At 45.6% G+C, this 21,456-nt stretch overlaps 1 protein-coding gene across 1 annotated transcript in view; it reads left to right on the forward strand.

Moving 5' to 3' along the window:
- The window catches only part of LOC138286355 (zinc finger protein 845-like), a 367,802-nt gene that overhangs the window by 266,132 nt on the left and 80,214 nt on the right, over positions 1-21,456 (forward strand). Inside the window, exon 21 of the mRNA XM_069226512.1 lies at positions 8,826-8,965. Within this exon, the coding sequence (XP_069082613.1) occupies positions 8,826-8,965 (140 nt within the window). The remainder of the gene's footprint in view (positions 1-8,825; positions 8,966-21,456) is intronic.

Genomic DNA, 21,456 nt, shown 5'->3' on the forward strand with positions numbered 1-21,456 from the left:
GTTGGCGCTGGCGCTGGGGTTGGAGAACTCTTTGACGATGCTGAAGAGTTCTCTGCTGTTGTGGCTGTTTTTGTCTAGTCTGTCGGTGAAAAAGTTCCTTTTGGCAGTGCGGATCAGGTGGTGGTGTTCGCGTGTAGCGTTCTTGAGGGCGGTCATGTTGTCAGCGGTGTGGTCCTTGCGCCAGGCCTTCTCAAGGGCACGACAAGTTTTCTTTGATTCTTTGAGGGTGTCAGAGAACCAGAGAGGTTTTTTGGTGTTGGTCTGTCGATGCGTGCGTTTGAGGGGAGCAAGGTTGTCAGCGCAGTTGGAGATCCAGTTTGTGAGGTTGAGAGCTGCGTTGTTGGGGTCGGTGGTGAGGGTGGGTTGGTTGGCGGCGAGAGCGGAGAAGAGTTGCTCTTCAGGGATCTTGTTCCACTGTCGATGAGGGATGGGTTGAGTGCGGAGGTGGGAGGTCTCGCGTCGGAATGTGAAGTGGACGCAGCTGTGGTCGGTCCAGTGTAGGGCAGAGGTGTGGCTGAAGAAGACGTGTTTGCTGGCGGAGAAGATAGGGTCGAGCGTGTGTCCGGCGATGTGGGTGGCGGTGTTCACCAGTTGTTTGAGGCCGAGGTTGGCGAGGTTGTCGAGCAGGGTGGTGGTGTTGGGGTCGTTGTTTTGTTCCAGATGGAAGTTGAGGTCGCCTAGGAGGATGTAGTCCGGTGAGGCGAGGGCGTGCGGGGAGATGAAGTCGGCGATGGCGTCGCTGAAAGAGGCGCGAGGTCCGGGAGGACGGTAGACGAGGGATCCTCTGAGGGTGGTCCTTGGGTCGGTGCGAATCTGAAAATGCAGGTGTTCAGCGGCGAGGGGGGGTCTTCGGTGGAGGTGGTGACGCTGATGGAGTCTTTGAAGATGATGGCGACACCTCCTCCTACTTGGTTGGTGCGGTCTTTTCTGGAGATCTTGTAGCCTTCGGGGATGGCGGTAGCGATGTCTGGAGCAGAGGAGGCGTTCATCCATGTCTCCGTGATGAAGGCGACGTCCGGGGCTGTGGAGTCCAGGAGGTCCCAAAGTTCAACGGCGTGCTTGTGGACGGAACGAGCGTTGATCAGGATGCACTTGAGGTGGTTGATGGCGCGTGGGCTTGTGGTCGTGGTAGTTGCGTGGTGGAAGATGCGTTTGCAGGAGTTGCAGGCGAAGGGTCCATGGGTGCGTTTGGGGTGAGCTCGGAAGCAGGTTTTGGAGCGCCCTGGGTTGAGGGCGTGGAGGGTGGTGGGGTCGTAGCGGATCAGCGGGGCTTGGGGGAGCTGGGGACCAGGGGTCGTGGCGCTGGGCGCGGGCCAGGCGCGGACGGGCGCAGACGGGCGCAGACGGGCTTGCCTCTGGCGCGCCTCCGGCGCGCCAGCGGCGTGCCCGCTGCGCAGTCGCGCAGCGGCCGCCATAAGAGGTAGGAGGGGGGGGAGGGGTCAGCTGGGGGCGAATGGGAGCTGGGGGGCGGGGGCGTGCAGGAGGTCGCGGCGGGAAAGCGCGAGGGAGGGGGGGGGACAGGTAGAGTGAGAGGAGCTGGGGGAGGGGGTATAGGGTGGAGGAGGGTGAGTGTTAGGAGGATTGGAGATTAGGGAGAGAGATAGGAGTAGGGTTGTGAAGATAGGGGAGGGGGGATTGTAGAGGTGGGTGAGGGAGAGAGGTAGAGTGAGAGGATAGGGAGATAGGTAGTAGAGGGGGGTGGCGGGAGGGGGGGAGAGATAGAGAAATAGATAGAGAAAATAGATAGAGAAGTCGATAGATAGGGAAATAGATAGATAGACACCAGGTTCATGGCAGTGGTCCGACCGCTTTGGTGGAGGTCTGACCACCACATTATGACCGTGGCAATCGTGCTGCGGTGGGACCACCAGCATCGCCAGTTCTTGCCCACATGACGGACTGGTGGTCCTAATTGCCACCCTGGGGATTACACCCCCCCTCTCCACCAGGTTATACATGCCGGTAGCACTGCCATGTAAAGGCTGGCATAGATAGGGTGCCCTAGGGGGCCCCGGCGATAGGGCCCCCCTGGCCAGCCTCGTCGTGATGTTCACTGTCTGCTTTGCAGATAGTGAACATCGCGACGGTGCTGACGCACCCTCCGCACTACAGCATTGCCGCTGGCTCTATTATGAGCCGCCATCAATGTTGCAGGCCATTCCCACTGGGCCAGCAGGCGGAAACACTGTTTCTGCTCGCTGACCCAGCGGGGAACTGTTAATGGGGCCTGCAGGAGGGCTGCCGCACTGGCGGCAACCTAACCGTCGGACTTCAGCGGACGGTAAAAACCATCTGCTAAAGTCATAATTAGGCCCTCCATGTGTAGAAAAATGTATATACCAAAATGACCATTTTGTTAGTGGAGAGATTTCCCTTTCTAGCCATGCGGCTTTTGCGTTAGTCTCTAGTTTGTTCCAGGTGCAAATGGCTTGGGGGGAAGCAGCTTCATCATAAAGGAAAGTCTACTAGCCAAAGTCCTTCCCCAAAAGGGGAATTTCCTGGGCCCTCCCATTCTACCACAGTCAGCTCAGAGAAACAAAAAGTGAACAAGCAAAAGTATAACTTTAATGCTGTGACTTATATAATAGAAGTGGCCCATTCTAGTGACACCGTGATAAAAATTAACATTTTATAAGGGACTAGACATTCATAACAGTGTGTGTCACAGTTTTTTGGAAGCTGATTATGATATGGTGCATGCCTGAGATGCTATTTTTAAGTCATTGTGTTCTTCATTAGACGCTTGGCAACATAATTTAAAGAGTAGCTGCTTGAGCATTCCTCTACTCTGGAAGCTGCATCTTTCCTTTATTGAGGCTATAATTTATTCATACACCCAGTTTGTATGCGTGGTTATTATGAGTAGCGACAGGCAGGTGCTTTGAGATGGAGGAACAATGCACTTGTTGAAAGCAGTTTGTGCTTGGAGTGAAGAAGTATAGAGTTTTAGAACTTAGACAGCATCTCGGAGCTCTGAGTTCCAAGTGAACGGTGCATGAAGTTACTGAAGAAGTTGTGACTAAGTTTTGCCTTACTTTGATGTAAACATCAGGTATTTTTAAAGCATGTCTGCAGCCACAGGGCATCATCATGAGTGGTTTTGCGTGAGGTTGCTCTTTGCGAGGGGGCTGTGACGTAATACATCATCACATCAACATTTCAGAATGGCATTTTGTACTAATTCGTAGAGAGATCAGCACTGATACTGTAGATGGAAACACCAATATGATAACTATGTTATTAATTAAAAGTTAGTCAAGCATTGGTGGGTGGAGGTTGCTGCTAATCCATGGAATTTATTTTTGTATTAGGTTAGGTTCCTGAAAAATTTCAATTGCCTTTCTTCCTCTGGATAATTTGTACCTTCTGAACTCTAACCTTCAGAGGGTCATGAACCAAAGAGAGCATATTTATATGTGCACATATTACATGTGGAGATATATGGTTTGAAAGAAGGTAAGGGGTATCATCTGTAAGTGTATTTTTAGCTTATCCAGGAGACTCTCATCTCGAATGGGAGCAATGGGGAGATGATCTTGCAGCTTTTATTGAGGCCTTTGGTGGATACGTTTTTTTACTGGTAAAAGACAATTGGCTGTTTTAAATGATTAAATGCAGAGTGGCGTATACTTTTAACTCTCTAACCTCCACGTTTATTAAGTGATGGCCAAGAGGATGAGAAATAGATGAATACCAGAATGCTATTGAATAACTGAACTTGAACTTAAGCAAGAATGTGAATGGTATGTGGCCTGGTTCACATTTTTGAGCCAAGGGCAATTATTGGGGTAGCCACATTTAAGTGTGTTTTTCTGCTTTAAGAACATAAGCTGCTACCTTTTAATTATCAGTAGTTTCATGACAAGATGACCAGAGATCAATTAGATGAGACATCTAATCTTAAACTTCAAGAAATACTTTTGTTAGCAGAGTAATTAACATTGGACAAAACAATTAATATTGCTAAAAAAATGTGAAGCAACTTCAAAAGGGATGAAGCAGTTAACACAAGGCAATAGTGTCATTGAGTGAGTGAAAAACAGTAATGACTAAAGGGAAGCAAATTCGATTGCAAATTTAGTAGTGTTGAGTCTGAGTGAGTCTAAAATAATAGAGTTGTACGCTTCTGATGTGCGCAGGATGGCCATGTGGCGTCAAGAGAAAGGTGTCATGCCATGGGTCAAATGTTTCATAAGTTCAGAAGCAAGGGGCATAATGCAAGAGTATGCAGATGCAAATCTGCCATGATAGGAAAAAACAAACCACAAATAAAGGAAGTAGAGAAAGTAGAGAGGATGCTGATCATTTTGTGTTTTATAGGTGTGAGACAAGGCAAATTAAGACGGATGGCTCATGTTGTGGCATCCTGATTAGTGGTAACAAAGGTAAAGTTTGAGCAGATTCGGGTGCCCCATACACGTTAATTGGAGACAATTTGTCGTACTCTTTTGGGGGCAGTTAAGGTTTTGCCCGCAATATCAAACTGATTGGTTATGGTAACAAACCTACTGATGAAGGTATTTATTTCAACACCATTTTAGAATACAAGTGTGTGCAAATTAAAGCTAAAAAGTTTGCTACTAACGGAAATTCTTGTTTACTTGGAAGGCATCAACAAAGATAGCTTTTTATTATAATGTGATCTTTCCCTTCAAATCCGGTACAGGGCTGTGGTATTTAATACAATATCTACTTGTCCATGGGACAGGCTGCGTCATAAATATAGTTGCCCAGTAAAAAAAAAAAAAAAAAAAAAAATCCACTTGTCCTTTTGGTGCCAGTTAGCACAGCGACAGTTTATGGCAGCAATGTCATTATATTAGAGCTCAGATAATAGCCTCTCTGATTATGCCAGGGCTTATACTGTAGTACGGATTCAATATTATCAATTTCTTTCTTTTGCCACCTTTCTGCAGATTACATACTGGTATGAGACCGATATTCCCCTACGCATGTGTATTTGCATGTGCTAAACTTCAGTTCACAGTTATTTTTAGGAGTAAGATTTCTTAGCCTACTTCTGTAAAATCATGAAAGTCATAAGGCTGTACTAATGCAAGGTCATATACCAAGGGTACACTTTGTGACTTTCTTTAAGAATTGGGCCCCTAATTAGGTCTTGACGGTAACCAATCTTTTTATTTTTAGTCAAATTCTATGTATCTATTGACTGGTTTCACTGTGAGTGACAGCATTCTGCTCTTTTACAAGCAGCATATCTGCACATAAAGTAGTTTTGCTCAGGGTCAGGGACTACTGAGCAATGTGTGCTTTTTGGGACCAAAACATTTTTTCATTTTGCCAATGTTTGGTATAATGACGCGGGCCAAGTAGCTCCCAGAACAATGAAGTTTTACAGAAACCATGTCAAAACAAGGCACACATTGACAAAACCAAGAGGCTAACCTCCAATGTCAGACCTATTTGCTTTGCCAATGCTTGTTTATTTACGTGTTTACCATTATCTTGTTTAAAAAATGATTACACTGATTTTCAAGTATGAATATTTTAGCATGCATCAACATGTTTTATTAAATGATATTTCAAAGAAATGGTACCTAAAACTTCACAGTACTTCTAGCAAAATGTTTTATTCCCTAGTTGCATTTTTTTGTGAACATTTTATATTGAAAGCAAAGAATCAAATTTGCTTTCAAGCTTCTTTAAATATTTGCATCTGACCGGGGAGCATTCTGCGAGCATTATATGTAGCTTCATATTGTTAAACTTTGCAAACGTCTGTACACATTTTTATAATGGAACCACTCTCAGTAGTGCAGTCCGAGCTTACAACATGTCCTTAGAGCGCTCACCCTAATAATAAAGGCTTTTCATTAATGAACAATAAATACAAGCATTAACATATGGGCACATATTAACTTAACTGCAGACAATGCCCTTCCCTGATCCATAATATGGTACTGTAAACTGACAGCACAAGGGTTTGTGCCGCAGGGGGTTGGGCCTGTTTGTCCTAAGGATAAAATGAACATGAAAACGTGTTGTCCTTGACCCTAAACAATATGTCCTGGGCATCAGGCTATATGAATTCCACACCCCTGAGATAATTGGGTATGATGACATCAAGGTGGTGGTAATGGATGTAAGCAGTTTATTGATTATGTTGGTCTTTTGAAAGGCTTGTCCATAAAATTACTTTGAAAAAACATGCCACTGCTGTGCCACACAAGGCGAGGATTTTTCCATTGTCTGTAAAGAATGATTTGAAGAATATATTATCAGAATGGTTGCCAGCAGTGTATTTGATTAAAAAAGCCAGTGGTAACTTGAGCATATATGTAGATTTGAGAGATCTGCATAGGAGTGTTTGGGTGGATCACTACCCACTATCAACAAGATATTGGGAACATTGAAAGTGCTATAATTTACTATCCTAAATTTATCTTCTGCCTACCACCCGATTTTCCTACATGAGGACTCAAAAGCTTTAATATTGTTTATTTCTCCTAAGGGTTCATACTGGTATAAATGTATGACATTTGGGTTGGTACATGCTTCAGCAGTTTTCCAGGGAGCCACCCATCCCCTCTTCAAGGGTGTGGACAACATGCCATACTTTTAAAACAATATTTTAGTTCACAGATTTTCACAAGAAGATCATAGGACGTTGTTTCAAGTGTAGGGTATATTAGAGAAATATGGATTGACTGTTTGCAAAGACTGGTGTTAATTATCATTGTTAGTGGACAACTATGAATTATATTTCACCTAAAGAGAAAATTATTTCTGCCACAGTTGATACTCTTAGTCTCAGGAAGAAAGCTAATTTGAGGTTATTCCTGGGGCTGGCAAAGGAGTGTTCAAAATGTTTCCGAAAAGACTGTATGCATGAAACACCTAATGAATTAAAATGTGGAGGTTGTTTGACGTGATGCGAGTGAGTTCATGATTTTTAAAAACTTAATTGCAAGTGCACCCGCTCTTGTACCGTTTGATAGAACATATAACCCTGTCTTAGTTACCAATGGTAGTAACTTTTGGACTTGGTGCTGTTTCCCTTTGGGATAGAGATGTTAGTCTGGAAACAGTTATTTGTGCCTTATGATCTATCAGAGAGGCAGAGGTTAAATACTCTATTATAGAGAAGGAAGCTCTGTTTGTATGTGGAGTGTGATTCATTTGAGGATATAACTTTGAGGTGTGCCTTTTGTAATTCAAACTAATAGTCCAAGAATTTCCAAGTGCCAATATTGGCTTCTTGAGTGCAGCTGTGGAATGGAGCATGTTCCTGGTATTTCCAACTTTGTAGCTGATTGCCTGTTTTGACTTTCTGTTGTGATTAATGGTAAAGATGAGGTTACTGATTCTGAGGATGGAGATGTAATGGCTATTTGTGGATTGTGCTTCTGCGAGTGGAATCTCTAAAACAGAGTGGCAAGCTGCTGTGATGGAAGGCGAAGCTTTATCACAAGTTGATACATTTATGAGAATTGGTTGGTCTTGCAAGGCGAGATGTTATGATTTGAACGTTGTATGCAAGATTTTGTCACATCATGGTTGCAGGATGAAAGGTGAGAGGCTACTTTCACAGTGCAAATATTTTAAATTGTATTTTTATTTCTCTTTTACAATTTATAAATATCAGTTTTATGCATTTTTCCTTCTCCAAGTCTTATTTTCCCGGTACTTCCTGTTCGTAAAGTATGAAAGTAATTTTTGTTTGTCTATTGGGAAAGGGGGATATCTTGCATTCAGCATGCATGAGATGCTATTCTCAAGCCACTGGGCTGGTTTAGAATTTGGCTGACAGGTCACTCCGTCACAAACATGACTGATATACCGCCTGCTATATTAAGATTCCCATAAGATATTATGGGATCGTAATATGGCAGACGGGATATACGTCACATTTGTGACGGAGTGACCTGTCCACCAAACTCTAAATGAGTCCCTTTGTTCCTTTAGAAACATGGGGACAGAATTCAAGAGTCGTCAGTTGAAGCGTCCCCCTCCTCTGTAAGCTGTATCTTACCTTAACTAAACAAATACACTTGTTAATACACTCACTTGCTGTACACAGTTATTGTAATCACCCCTTGTTTCATTTGATTCAACTGAAAGACAGTGAACAACAATATGATCTACTCATGTGGCTAGCTTTCTATGTCTTACACACAGAAAGGTTTTATTTATTTTTAGCATAATATGCTTCACTTTCTCATCTCTTAACGTTTCTTACATAAGTGCAATGACTGGCTACATTTAAAAAATATTTTTGTCTCAAAAGACACATATTTGCATAGTAGTTCCTGGCACTAAAATAAACTACTTTGTGTGCGGGTGTGTTACTTTCGAAACAGCAGAATGCCATCACTCATGATGAAGTTAGCCAGTGGCAGAAGTGAGCTGACCCACTGCCCTATGCTGCAGTGGGTGGAAGAACAATTAAGAATATATTCAGAAGGTCACTGTAAGAGGCTGGCTCTCTATATAGTGTGCAAAGCTAGGCACACTGTGCAGGGAGTCCAGGCAACCACACGTTGGTTTACAGAGGTAAAAACTAGACCACCTAATGCCCTAATTTTTATGGTAGCTTGGTCGAGCAGTTAGTTAGGCTAATCTTGGAGAAGTGCAAAGCATTTGTTGTACTCGCAGCATCAATCTTGCAACTCTCCCACTCAAGGGAATAACTCGAGACCAATTTATAAAAATGCTTCAGATTCTGATATAAATTTTAAGACCAAGATCATAAGAATTGGTCAAGTACTTTGCATGTAATTACGCACCATAGGAATCAATGGAGGATAACCTTTAAAAATACATATAAAATCACACAGTAGGTTTACCAAGTTCTTCTTTTGCAGGTTGGTTGAGGTCGTCGGTGGGCACACTGTGCCAGCTGGAGAAGTTCGGGCAGCTCCCAGTTCCTGTGGTAGCAGCGGGAAAAGGTCTCTGGAGCTGGTCAGGGCCACTTTGGGGGACCACTTGGAAAAGCACTGCACAGGTAAGTTTAAAGGTGAATTCTGGGGGTCTCCTTGGAGTGTTGAGGTCGCAAGAGTTGGGGGACCCTTAGGGCACAGTAGGTTCTTCGGTGCAGGGCACAGGGCGGCCGGGTGCAGAGCGAATGGGTGATACAGGTGCTGTGTACAAGGATGCCCTCAGAAGCAGGAGGTAAGTCGGTTAAAGGGTTGTTTGCAGGACAACGGGGGCACTGTGGCAGGAGGTCTGGGGTGTTTCTGAATTTCCTCGACTGGGGCTTCCTCCTGGTCCTTTTTCAGTCTTGGGTGGATTGTTTTTCTTGGTGTCCCAAGTCAGGTGACCAATACCCAGGATATTGGTATGGTTCAGCCACTAAAGGGTGCAGTGCTGCCAAACTTAACACACTGGCAGGGTTTGTCCTCACGGTCGTCGGTGTGAAGTTTGATACGGCTGTGGCATCCAGTTCTGGAGTTAGCGTCCAGTCTGTGAAGTGGACCTCACTGGCTTGTTGGTTCCCTGTGGTTTAGAATGGTATCTCCACTCTTTTGGGAGTTCTCCGGCAATTTGCGCAGCCCGGAGGTCCCCTGGGGTTCTTCAGAGTTTTTTAAGTTGTCCAGCAGCGATTGTCAAGTCCTTGGTGCAGCAGGTGGGGTTTGGCTCCTTGGTGCAGCAGATCCAAGTTCTCATACATTGGATCTTCTTGGTGCTGGTCGTCTTCTGTCTATCCAATCTGATTTCTTGGTCTAGGCATGCCCACTGAATACTGTATTTAGTGGACGTTTTAGCAGGGAACCTGGTAGTGATCAATGGGTCATCTACCTTAGGGTGGATACACCCACTAAGTGACCACTTCCTGTGGGCAGGGGCCACTTTCCTATACCTAATTGTCTATTTTCCTTCCATCCAAGATGGAGGAAAATTAAGTGGAGGATATATCTCACATACAACACATTAGGGGTGGTGCATGCCAGGTTGGGCAACTCCTCCTGTCCTTTGTTTGAGTTTCCCGCTGTTGCGCCTGCCAAAAGTGGGGGTTTGCAATGGGGGAGGCCATCTGCTACTAGGAGCAGTCCGGAGGGTTGAGTTTCAAGGGCGGTAAGCCCTTTGAAGCTCACCAGCAGCGCAGTGCACATTCCTGAGGGAGGAGTTGTTCGCACCTCCACCTAGGGAGGGCTTTGTTCTGAATCCCAGAGATCAGGAGCTCTCACCCCAGGGCTTCAGACTTGTGTGTGGAAGTGGCAGTCTGGTTGGGACCGGCCAGCAACAGTGCCAGGGTAGTTAGCTTTGGCAGTGGTCACCTCTAAGGTGACCCCTGGGTATATTTTATAATAAATCCAACACTGGTACCGGTTACCAAACAACCGAGGGTTGAGAGTGGCCATCATGTAGCTGTGAAACCCGTACTGACCAGTGTCCACCACATGCATTTAAAATGGCTGCTCTGTTCACTCCCTATGTCCCAGGTTTGGCAAGGACACAGTGGGGGATATTGCTCATGCAGCTATGCCCTCACATACAGTGTAGTGCACCCTGCCTTCAGGCTGGGAGGCCTGCCAGAGGGGTGACTTATCTATAGTGCATGCAGTGTGTAGTGGACAGGGCACACAGGCAGTGTGCCATGTTGAATTTGCATTTTAGGATTTCACCAGGACACCCAGCCTGCAATGGCAGTGCTTGATGTGTCTGGATGCATGGCACTGGAGGGTGGCACCATCAGTACTGCTGCCCTCTGGGGCCTACCTTTAGTACCCCATGCCCTGGGTACCTAAGTACCACTTACCAGGGACTTATAGTGGCAGCTAAAGGTGTTGCCAGTTACCTTTGCAATTTTTAGGGAAAGAACACTGGCACTGGGAACCTGGTTAGCAGGATCCCAATGCACTCCAGTCCAAGTTGCATCCAGAAACCAGGCAAAAAGTGTGTGTGTGTGGGGGTGGTACTGCAACAAAGTGCCAGTTTCCCACAATCACCACAGTACTTGCCTTGGAACTTTGTGATGCCCATTCATCATGGTCTCTATTCTTTCCATTTCAGAAACTCAGAACTATTTTACTACATGATGCATGTGGACGTGGTAGCTCAGTAAAAAATAGCAATGAGGTTCAAGGTGCATTACGGATGTATATGAAAACCTCACATTTTAATTGCAGTGTAAACCAAAAACTTTTGTTTTCACCAAATGTATATATAGTATACATGCTTGTGTGTGTGGATATCTCCTAGTGGCGGTCTCCACTAGGTAGTTATAATTTGGAACATGTTTCCATAGAAAAAACCTTTTTGTGACTTGCCTATATTTGTGGCACTGTTCAAGGAATCTTCATGAAATTTTCCAAAAAAAAGTCCCCCGATGATTGTTGTTACGCATGGAAAGTTTTGGGGTGATCTGTCAAGGGGGGGCTGAGAAAAAGGGGAGGTCAAAAAAGTTGCATTTCCCATGTTAATTCCCATAGGACCTTTAGACAGGTCTACAGCCTGAACCACCTGGCGGAATTACTCCAAGTTTGGCAGAAAGCTAGTAAATCCATTCACTAGTTTTTGAGATATTAAAAGAAATCCAAATTTATATATCTGTGATCACAAAGACACCCCGTGAACAATGACAAGCTTGTGCAGTGAAATGCACAGCTGTGATTGGCTGCCAACACTTCAAACCCGGAAGTGTTGGCAGCCATCCTTGGACTTGGATTAAGCCGAGTTCCACAAAAAAGTGTTTAAAAAGGAAAAAAAACAAAGTCAAGGGGCCAGGGTAGGGTCACCCTGACCTCTTAGCTCTAGTGCTGGTGTCCCAGATGGACCACGGCAGAGCAAAAAAACAAGCTCCTGCGTTTATTTTCTAATAAGCCCCCAGATAGGCCGGGGGCATTGTTTTTTTTTAAATGGGTTGGGGGAGAGGGGGGTCCTGGCCCCCCCACAACCCCAGGGACCACCACCTCCCCGGGGTAAATTTAAAAATCACTGCTAATTACCCCAGATATTGCAACACTCATGACAACTTCTATAACGTCATTAAAAATATAAATGAAACATTAGCAGTGAAATTATTCAATATAAAACTGTGCATGGCGGGGGCACGAGTTATATTTACTTGAAAGAACTCTCACTATAACTGCTGAATTTCTATGGTTTTGTACAAGTATATTCAGATATTCAGAACAAAACTATAATGGTCCTGTAACCTTTGTTTTTTTATGTCTGTGTGTATATATTTGTGTGTGTGTGTGTATGTATGTAACATATATTGTTAAACAAAGTAGTACAGCACAATTGCCAGTGTTCCCGGGAGGTTGGACCAACTCCAATTATTTGTTACTCAAAGAAATGGGAAACACTCGGTAGCAAACTTTCTGTTTTATTAATCCAGAAACAGTCAACGCATTTCGACACAGCGGTCTTGTTCACGACTAATAGTCCTACTTTCATGTTGTCAATAAATATGTTTTTATGACCCTAAGCATTCTGGATCTCGTACTTCAGGTCCCTATATACATGAGTGTTTCAATGACAAAACAATTTTTTATAAGAGAAAAAAGTTTATCAATTTATAAAAGTTTTAATTTTTGCTACATTCTACCAATGTTATTACACGTTTCCATGTTTCAAGATAATTATAAATTTTCACCAATTATAGTTGGACACATAGTTCCATTTCCAGTAATAAGACTCGTTATGCAAACCTAATGATTGGATGGTGGGAGAAAGAGATTGCCTGGAATGAACATCTTGAGGAGTATATGGAAAAGGTGGTACTATGGACAAGATACATTGATGATCTTTTCATCATTTGGAAAGGGACTATCAAGGACTTTGAGGACTTTTTCGATATCTTAAATTCAAATCAAGTGGGTTTGAGGTTTACCACCATAATGCCCTTATGGTGGTCCTAGGGCAATGGGACCACTTTCAAAATGTGTTCACTACAACAGACTCTTTCTCTCTCAGTGGTCTTCAAACTATTTTATGCCGCGCCCCCTCAGTGGAGGGGGAAAAATTAATTGCCCCCCCTCTGAATTTTTCACAATTATTCTGTTAATTTGGCAATGTTGAAATATGCCTATACTTATTTAAACATTGCAGTCAAGTTCTGTCATCCTTTTTCAAAACGCAATCAAACACGTTAGACAAACATACTATTCTGGTCAGACAGGCCTTATTAACATGTAGAGGTATCCACAGTGTGATGATTTGAAGTGGGGGTTTTAAAGAGTATTTGGAGTCCCTTACCTTTTGATACAAACTCTCTGCTAGAATATAAATGACAAAAGATGTTAGTAATGGCCCATTACTGAGCGGTTTACTGACGCAAAATTTTTCCCTCTTAAAACAAAGCCCTGTTATCAACATAATGTGTCTTTTGGCAAGAGCCGGGCGCACCCTCTGTGATCACTTGAGGCCCCCAGAGGGGGCCCACCCCCCTGTTTGAATGAAGGCCGCTGCTCTAGATCATCTTTAGGTCCCTACACTAGTTTAGTGGAGACCCCAAAGTAATAACCCATCCCACTATTCAGTGTATTTGTCAGCTCTCTTATGACTTGAACTTTTGTTTTGCACTTGAGAGTAGTTTGTGTATTAAGGGGGTTGTTTGAAAAAAATATTCCAGTAGGCTTATTAGCCCATTTGTTAAATGCAGAACCACTTGAATGATGTGGCAGAAAGGACCAGGGTTGACCTATTAATGTAGCAGAAGAAGTCATTTGTACATCTACAATGCCAATAGCTCAAATTCAAGTAAATGTGAAATCTATTGCATTGCAAATGCTTGTTTTTTTAAATGTAGCCACTGGGTGGGCCAGGTCCCAGGGACACTGGGGTTTAGAAAGGAGCGGGGTGCACAGGGCCCCCTCTAGGGCTTCTATAAGCCTTGGGGACTGCCATCTCCCCGAGTCAAAATTATGATTTAATGTGGGGGTGGTCCTGTGGTCTCCCCCAGCACCCCGAGGACCACCACTTCACCAGTGCTTTAAACATAATGAGTGCCCCTCCGCATCCTCAAGGACCGTCACTTCCCTAGGGCTACAATAAAAGAATGAAGGGGATCCGTTGCAGACCTCCTAGCCCCAGGGACCACTATCTCCCCCTTGTGGAGCCACAGAAGGCCTAGGAGTGCGCCCCCTTCTCCCCCCCAGGGCTGGATCCTGCTGTGTCCCAGGGTACCCACCTCTGGGACATAGCTGTTTGCTGTGACTTGGCAGGAGCTTTGACAGCTCCTGCCAAGTTAGAGCAAACACTCCACTTTCTGCAAGTGAGAGCTGTCACAGCTATTTAAAGCAGCTACCTGCTTGTGGAAGCGAAGCCGGCTCCCACAGAATGTGGGAAGCCGGCTAGGACTGTAGGGGCCTTGAGACACCCCCCCCCCTCCCCATGGTCCTGTGTGTTTGTGTGTGTGTGTGTGTGTGTGTGTGTGTGTCTCCCTCCTCTCTTCCCCCCCCCCCCCTCCTCTCTCTTCTCTCTCATCCCATAATGGGATGGAAAAGAGAGAGATTGTTATTACAATGGTCACGCCATGCAGTGACTTCAAAGCATCACTCTAGCAATATGTTTTGCTAGACTGTCACACTTGCGTTTCGAGGCACAACTGAACAGGGTCACTTCTGGCCTTATGGTGAAGCTCTTGGACTGTTAGTGGGCTGAAGATTCAAATCATTGTATCTCATGGCAGTGTGTTTATTTTCCAGTGTTTTGACTATTAAACATTCCTAGTGATGTAACATTGACGTCTTTCTCCACTCTGAACACCACATGCTAAGGAGTCACTTTTGGCCTAGTGGTTAAGGTCTCGGCCCCATACACTGAAGGTTAAGGGTTCAACTGTATGTGTGTTGGTGGTTGTTTCCCTGGGTCCTTGAGGGCAGAAATCAGCCATGGTATAGGGGGCCATGTGCCCCCCCTCCCTCCATCCCAAAAAATAAATAAATAAATTGATGACCCGACACCGGGGAATGGTGCCCCTGAGACGGAATCGGCCAGGGGAGGGGGACCATGCGAACCTGCTGCCAACTCTCACTATGAATGGCCAAAGGCCATGCACAGTTTGGGATTGGGTGGTTAGTGCGGTTGGCCGCAGGCCAGGCCCTGCAGCAAACTCCACTGAGCACAACCAAAGGCTGTGCAAGGTTGGGTGGCTTTTTCCCAGCCCCAGCATGTGGAATCACCCTGAAAGCTTCCAGACAGCAGCTGAATTGACTTTGTACACTAGTTTTGAAAATGTGAAGATTCATCAAACGGCACCAAAGTTATTAGCAAAACAAAAAACGCTTTTCCTGTGGAAACTAGGTACTAACTATAACTACCTACTGGTGACTGCCAGTTGGTAATGTTTTTTAATATATTTATTTGAGTGGCTGTAGCAACTCTGTAGTCATAGTAGTTAGTTAGAAGTCCCAGAGATAGGAAATCCTCGTTTTTTTAAATCTGAAATATGTTTACGCCCATTTGGCTAATCTCCACATAACTTTGCAGACTTGTGGCTTTTTCTACATTAGCAGATAATGATGCACAATTTTGCATTAGTGTGTAATTGGGGGGGCGCAAACAAAAAAAAAGTGGGGTCCCAAACGCATTTTCTCCCACTGCATTTTCCGTAGACGTTTGTATTGAACGTAGCTCCAAAACGGACATCTGGAATTTCATGAAATTTAGCAGGATTATAGATTATGGTGTGCAGATGATCCTTTTTTGCAGTACAGATAAGTAGGGTAAGTATTTTTAAATTTATAAGGCCTTTATACTTAGTGATATCAGTGGACACAGAAACTTTGCATGCAGATGACAAAGCATTATGTGATTGATTAATGAATGCCTTTACAACAGTTAAAGGCAGCCATGTTGCTTTAAGTACATTTTGGCTGTGTTCTGGGTTAGGGCATTAGATATAGGTAAGGATTAGGTTTTATATTTTTTCCTACCTGTTACCATTTTATTAAAGTGGGAATGGTTTGAGAAAATTATCTATAAATTTTTCTTTATTTTAAAACATTTTTAAGGAGTACCCCTGTACTTAAAAAATATTTAAGAATTAAAAATACACTGTACTGCACTATATTTTACAAATATAATGTAGTACGTGTATTTTCAATTTTGTACATAGTTAACTTAGTACAAAAAAGTCTAAGGAGTACCATGGTAATGCCTACAAATCAGAGATCTAAATAAAAATAATGAAATTTGTTAAATTATAAATACACTCTATTTCACTAATATAGTGTACTACGTTGTTTCTTTTTTTTACTTTTTTTTTTTTTCTGTAACTACCATTGTACTTTGTAGGTACTAGCTCAGTTCTCTGTGAACTGTTTTAAAAATGTGTATATAAATAAATGTCACTTCCTATTACCACTTTAATTGGTAATATATAGGGAACACAATAAAACCTACTACTAACCTATATCTAAGACCCTAACCCAGAATGCAGCCAAAGTGTGCTGAAAACTACATGGCTGACTTTTATATTTGATAAAGATAGCCATTAGCCAACCGTATACTATTTTGTCCGTGGCATGTACCACAGTATAGTGTGAAGTTACTGCGGCACAATATAAAAATAAGTATTCTGAAACTTATAACTTTAACACTACTTAAAGTATTTGCACCTACTACTAAAAATTACCATTTACACACCATGATCTATGGCCCTCATTATGACCCTGGCGGTCCATGGACTGCCAGGGCCTCTGTGGCGGTCTCACTGCTGCAGGATCCGCAGTGCAGACCGCCATATTACAACAGCGGCGGTTTGGCCACTGCCAAATTGCTGCGTCCCTGCCCGTCCCGCCCATTTACCATGGCCCGATGGGCTGGAGGTTTCCATCTGCGGCCCGGCGGGAGCCGGATGACCGCCAAGGTCATTCCAACTCAGAACAGCACCAGCATTTTCCTGGCGGTCTCATCACCACAAAATGCTGGCTGTAAGGTTTCCTGACGACAGGAACTTGCGATCCTGTCACCGGGATACTCTCCCGCAACACCTCCGCGCACACACACATGCATGCACCAACACACAATCACACAGACACCCCCCCACTCACACACGCACTCACAACATTCACCCCCATAGACACGCATACATACCCATACACATCACACACCCATGCATACACTCTCCATCCCCCACCCTCTCCCTTCAACTACATACATACACACATCTGCACTCACACTCACCCCTTACACATTCACCCATGCACACCCCCCCACCCCCAGGCCACATGCATACACACACGCATCACCATTGCCACATTTACACACAGGCACAAACGCACGCACAGACACTCTCCCCTCTTTACCCCCCATTCATGGCACACACTCGCACACACCCATTCACAACCCCCCGTCCCCCTGTGGATGGCACTTACCTCGTCCGATGAGGTGCTCCTCCGTTAGGGGACGGGACCAGCGCTCCCACCGCCGGCACCTCCACACAGAATTATTGGTTGTAATTCTGTGGGTGGTCATTTTCTGGCGTGGCAGTGCCGCCGGTGGAACTGCCTAAGTGCCCTTGACTGCTGTGATGAATGCTACCGGATATCCGACTGCCGGTGGTGCAGATATCCGGTGGCAGTCATTATACGGCGGCCGCGGCTGTGGCAGTCATGTCAAAAGACTGTCACAGTCATAATGAAGGACTATGTCTGTTTTAAGTACCACACTCCAATTTGCCAATCCGCTGTATGCCACTCTAATCTACGCTGCAACAGTGTACGATATTCCACTTTGTCAATCCACTGTATATCACTCCACTATATGTGGCTCCACTCTACCCCACTTCACTCTACTCTACTCCATTGTACTCTGTCACACTTTACGCCTTTACATTCTACCACACTCCAGTCTATGCCACTCCACTGTACGCCACTACACTCTACAGTTCCATTTTGTCACCCCAATCCACGCAATTCCACTGTACGCCACTCCACTGTATGCCACTCCACTACGACATTCAACTGTATGCTGTTACGCTCTGCACCACTCCACTGTATGACACTCCACTCAACACGATTCCACTCTACATCACACCACTCTACTCTACTCCTGTATGCCACCCTACTCTGGGACACTCCACTCCAGTCCACTGTACGCCACTACACTCTACAGTTCCATTTTGTCACTCCAATCCACGCTATTCCACTGTACGCCACTCCACTACAACATTCAACTGTATGCTGTTACGCTCTGCACCACTCCACCGTATGACACTCCACTCAACACGATTCCACTCTACATCACACCTCTCTACTCTACTCCTCTGTATGCCACTCTACTCTGGGACACTCCACTCCAGTCACAACTCTCTACAATAGTGGTTCTCAACCTTTTGACTTCTGTGGACACCCACTTTATCATTACTGGAACCTGGGGACCCCCACTGAGTCAATATTGGAATCTGCCCACCACCCCCCTTACTGAGTGAAACCTGGAGGCCAGGGACACCAGCATACACATGGTCCATATTCTGTTTAATGCTCCCACACTGCTCCGACAATAAATCTGGGAATACTAATTTTAAATTCCTCGACATTTACAGTATGTTTTCAAATTTTCAATTGTACATTTAGCCATTTTATTAATATACACTGTTAAAATTATTGATTTTTCTAGCACTCACGGACCCCCTGAGGAGGCTTTGCTGACCCCCAGGGATCCCCAGACCACAGGTTGGGAACCACTGCTCTGATATTCCAATCGATACAGTCCACTCCATGCTTCTCCAATGTTTGCTATCCCACTCCACTGTATACCACTCCATGATATTTCTGTGTACGCAACTCCACTCTATGGCACTGCACTCTATGCTATTCCACTCTATGCCACTCCACTGCAGGCCACTACATTCTACGCTATTCCAATGTAGTCCACTTCACTGTACCTCAGTACACTCCACGCCACTCTACTGTATGCTGTATGCTGTTCCACTTTATGCCACTTACTGTATGCAATTCCACTAAAGCCACTCCACGCTACCCTTTTCCCTTCTAGTCTACTCCACTCCACTGTAACCTACTCCACTCCAAACTATTGCTCTCTATACCACTTCAGTCTATTCCACTCTCCAGTACTCCACCCTCCGTTACTTCACTGTGCGCCACTCTACTGGATGCTATTCTACTGTATCAGTCAATCAATCAGATTGTAAAGTGCAGCTTATCACCCCGGGGGTATCTAGTTGCTCTGGGAGGATGAGCTCTTTCCTGAAGTCGAGGAGGGTGTGCGATGTACGCAGGTGGAGGAGGAGATCGTTCCAGCACTTTGTAGTGAGGTAGGAGAATGAGCGACCTCCGCTGTGGCTGCGTTGGATTCTTGGGACCTGCGGGTGAGAGTTGCAGAGCACAACATCCTGGCTTGCTGGTGGAAGAAGAGTCTGTGGTTTATAAGCTTGGGCCCAGTGTTGTGAAGGGCTTTGTATGCGACAGAGAGGACCTTGAATTTGTCTGGTGCACACTGGTGTCTGAGGTGTGAGTGATGTGGGCTTTTCTGGGGATATCTAGGATGAGTGTTGGGGCCGTGTTCTGAATGGTCTGGAGGTGGTGGAGTAGCTGGGTGGGGAGCCTGGCGTAGAGGTCATTTCTGTAGTCCAATCTGTGGTGATGGTGGCCTGGATGGCTGTCTTTCTGGCTTCAAAGGGGATCCATTTGAAGATCTTACATAGCATGCGTAGGTAATGGAAGCTGGTCACAGTGTTTTTTTGATAAAGAATTTTTTATTGATTTTTGCAAAAGAAAGAAAAACCATGATACAAACGTCATAACACGACGCCAACGGGCATCCAACATTGGTCGAACCTGTGATCCCAGATAGCACTTGTATTAGAGATAACATGTTATTCAGGAGCCTAGTGTGGCCTCCCATTTCCCCCATATCCTATTATATTTATTCGGACATCCTCTAGCCTCATATACAAGTTTTTCACTCTGCGCACACCAATCCACTCCCTGTCTCCATTTAGCCAATGATGGGGCATTCTTGGCCTTCCAGTTTGCCACTATATCCCTCTTAGCCTCTAAGCACGCCACCCCGAGGAAAATTCGATCTGGTCTCCTTAGCTCGATGTCACCCATGATCCCAAGGAGGAGGGGTAGAGGCTCTCTCTCTATATTCTCCTGCAACACCTCAGAAATCTCCCCCAGGACCGCTCCCCAATAGGCTACCATGGCCAGGCAGGTCCACACCATGTGGAAGAAGTCAGCTGTAAGGTTTCTGCAACGGGGGCACTCCGCGTTGGGGCGGAGGCCCGCTCTGTGTAGTTTGTCGGGTGTGAGGTATGCTGTGTGCAAAAAGTAAGTTTGTATCAATCTCAAACGGGTGGCGATCGCCAGGGCACGCGGGGCCATTAGCGCCTCACCCCATTCCATCTCTTCCATGGGGCCCACCCACCCCTCCCATCTCTGGCGAAGTACCCCCAGGGAGCCCGAGGTGCCGGAGACCAGGGTGCGATATATCTGGGAAACACCTCCCCTACCTAGGCTCCCCATCAATGCCTTGGCCTCCATGAGGCTGCATTCAGGTATGGTTTCTCCCACTCTGATGTGTACTGATAAGGCATGTCGGAGCTGGAGGTATCTGTGGAACTGTCTTATTTAATGAAAAGTTTTTCTGGAGATCTTCAAAGGACCGTATGTGTGACCCGTTCCAGACATCGCCTAGTGTGGAGATGCCTATGTTATCCCAGTTCCGAAACCCTTCCAGGCCCGCCACCCCCACCAATTGCCTCCCATGCCACAGTGGGGTCTGTTGGGTAAGTCGTCCCCACCACCCCGTCGATTTTTGAGCCGTCCGCCATCCCTGTAGAACCACCCTGGTCACATCTGGGACGTCTCGAGAGATCGGACCTCCATAGAGGGTGTCCAAAATCCGTGGATAACCCATCGTTTGGAGCTCCAGTCGGTATGCCGGGTCTGTCCATCCACCCCCCATCCAGTCATTAATCACAAGTACTTGTGTCGCGAGGTGGTAGGAGTGGATATTGGACATGCCCAAACCTCCATCATATACATCCCTCTGGCAGGTTTTGAGCGCTAACCGTGGGCGGGCTCCGCTCCATATAAATTCGCGCACCAATGAGTCCATTTCCCCAAACCATTTCCTAGGGATGGGATGGGGAAAATTTTGCAGGAGGTAGAGGAGCCTAGGAAGGATCATCATCTTGTAGAGCGCGATTCTACCGAGCAGGTTAAGGGGGAGTGTCCTCCAGTGTAGGAGATCACTTCTGATTTTTCTGGTTAACAGTGTAATGTTAAGTTCCCATGTCAACTCAGGGAGAAGTGAAATATATATTCCCAGGTATTTGAAGCTGTTTCTTCGTACTGGAATATTTCGCTGCCAGTCCACACAATCCCCGGAGCGGTGTAGGGGGACCAATAGGGACTTGGCGGGGTTCAGGATCAGCCCCGAGGCTTCTGCGAAAAGGCCCAGGATCTCTAGCACGCGGGGGCCACTTTTAGCCGGGTTGGATATATATAGGAGGACATCGTCTGCGTATAGCGCCACACGGTCTTCTGCACAGGCAGGCCAGGACCAGCCCTCGAT

The sequence above is a fragment of the Pleurodeles waltl genome, chromosome 3_2 (assembly GCF_031143425.1).
Source record: "Pleurodeles waltl isolate 20211129_DDA chromosome 3_2, aPleWal1.hap1.20221129, whole genome shotgun sequence".
NCBI lineage: Eukaryota > Metazoa > Chordata > Amphibia > Caudata > Salamandridae > Pleurodeles > Pleurodeles waltl.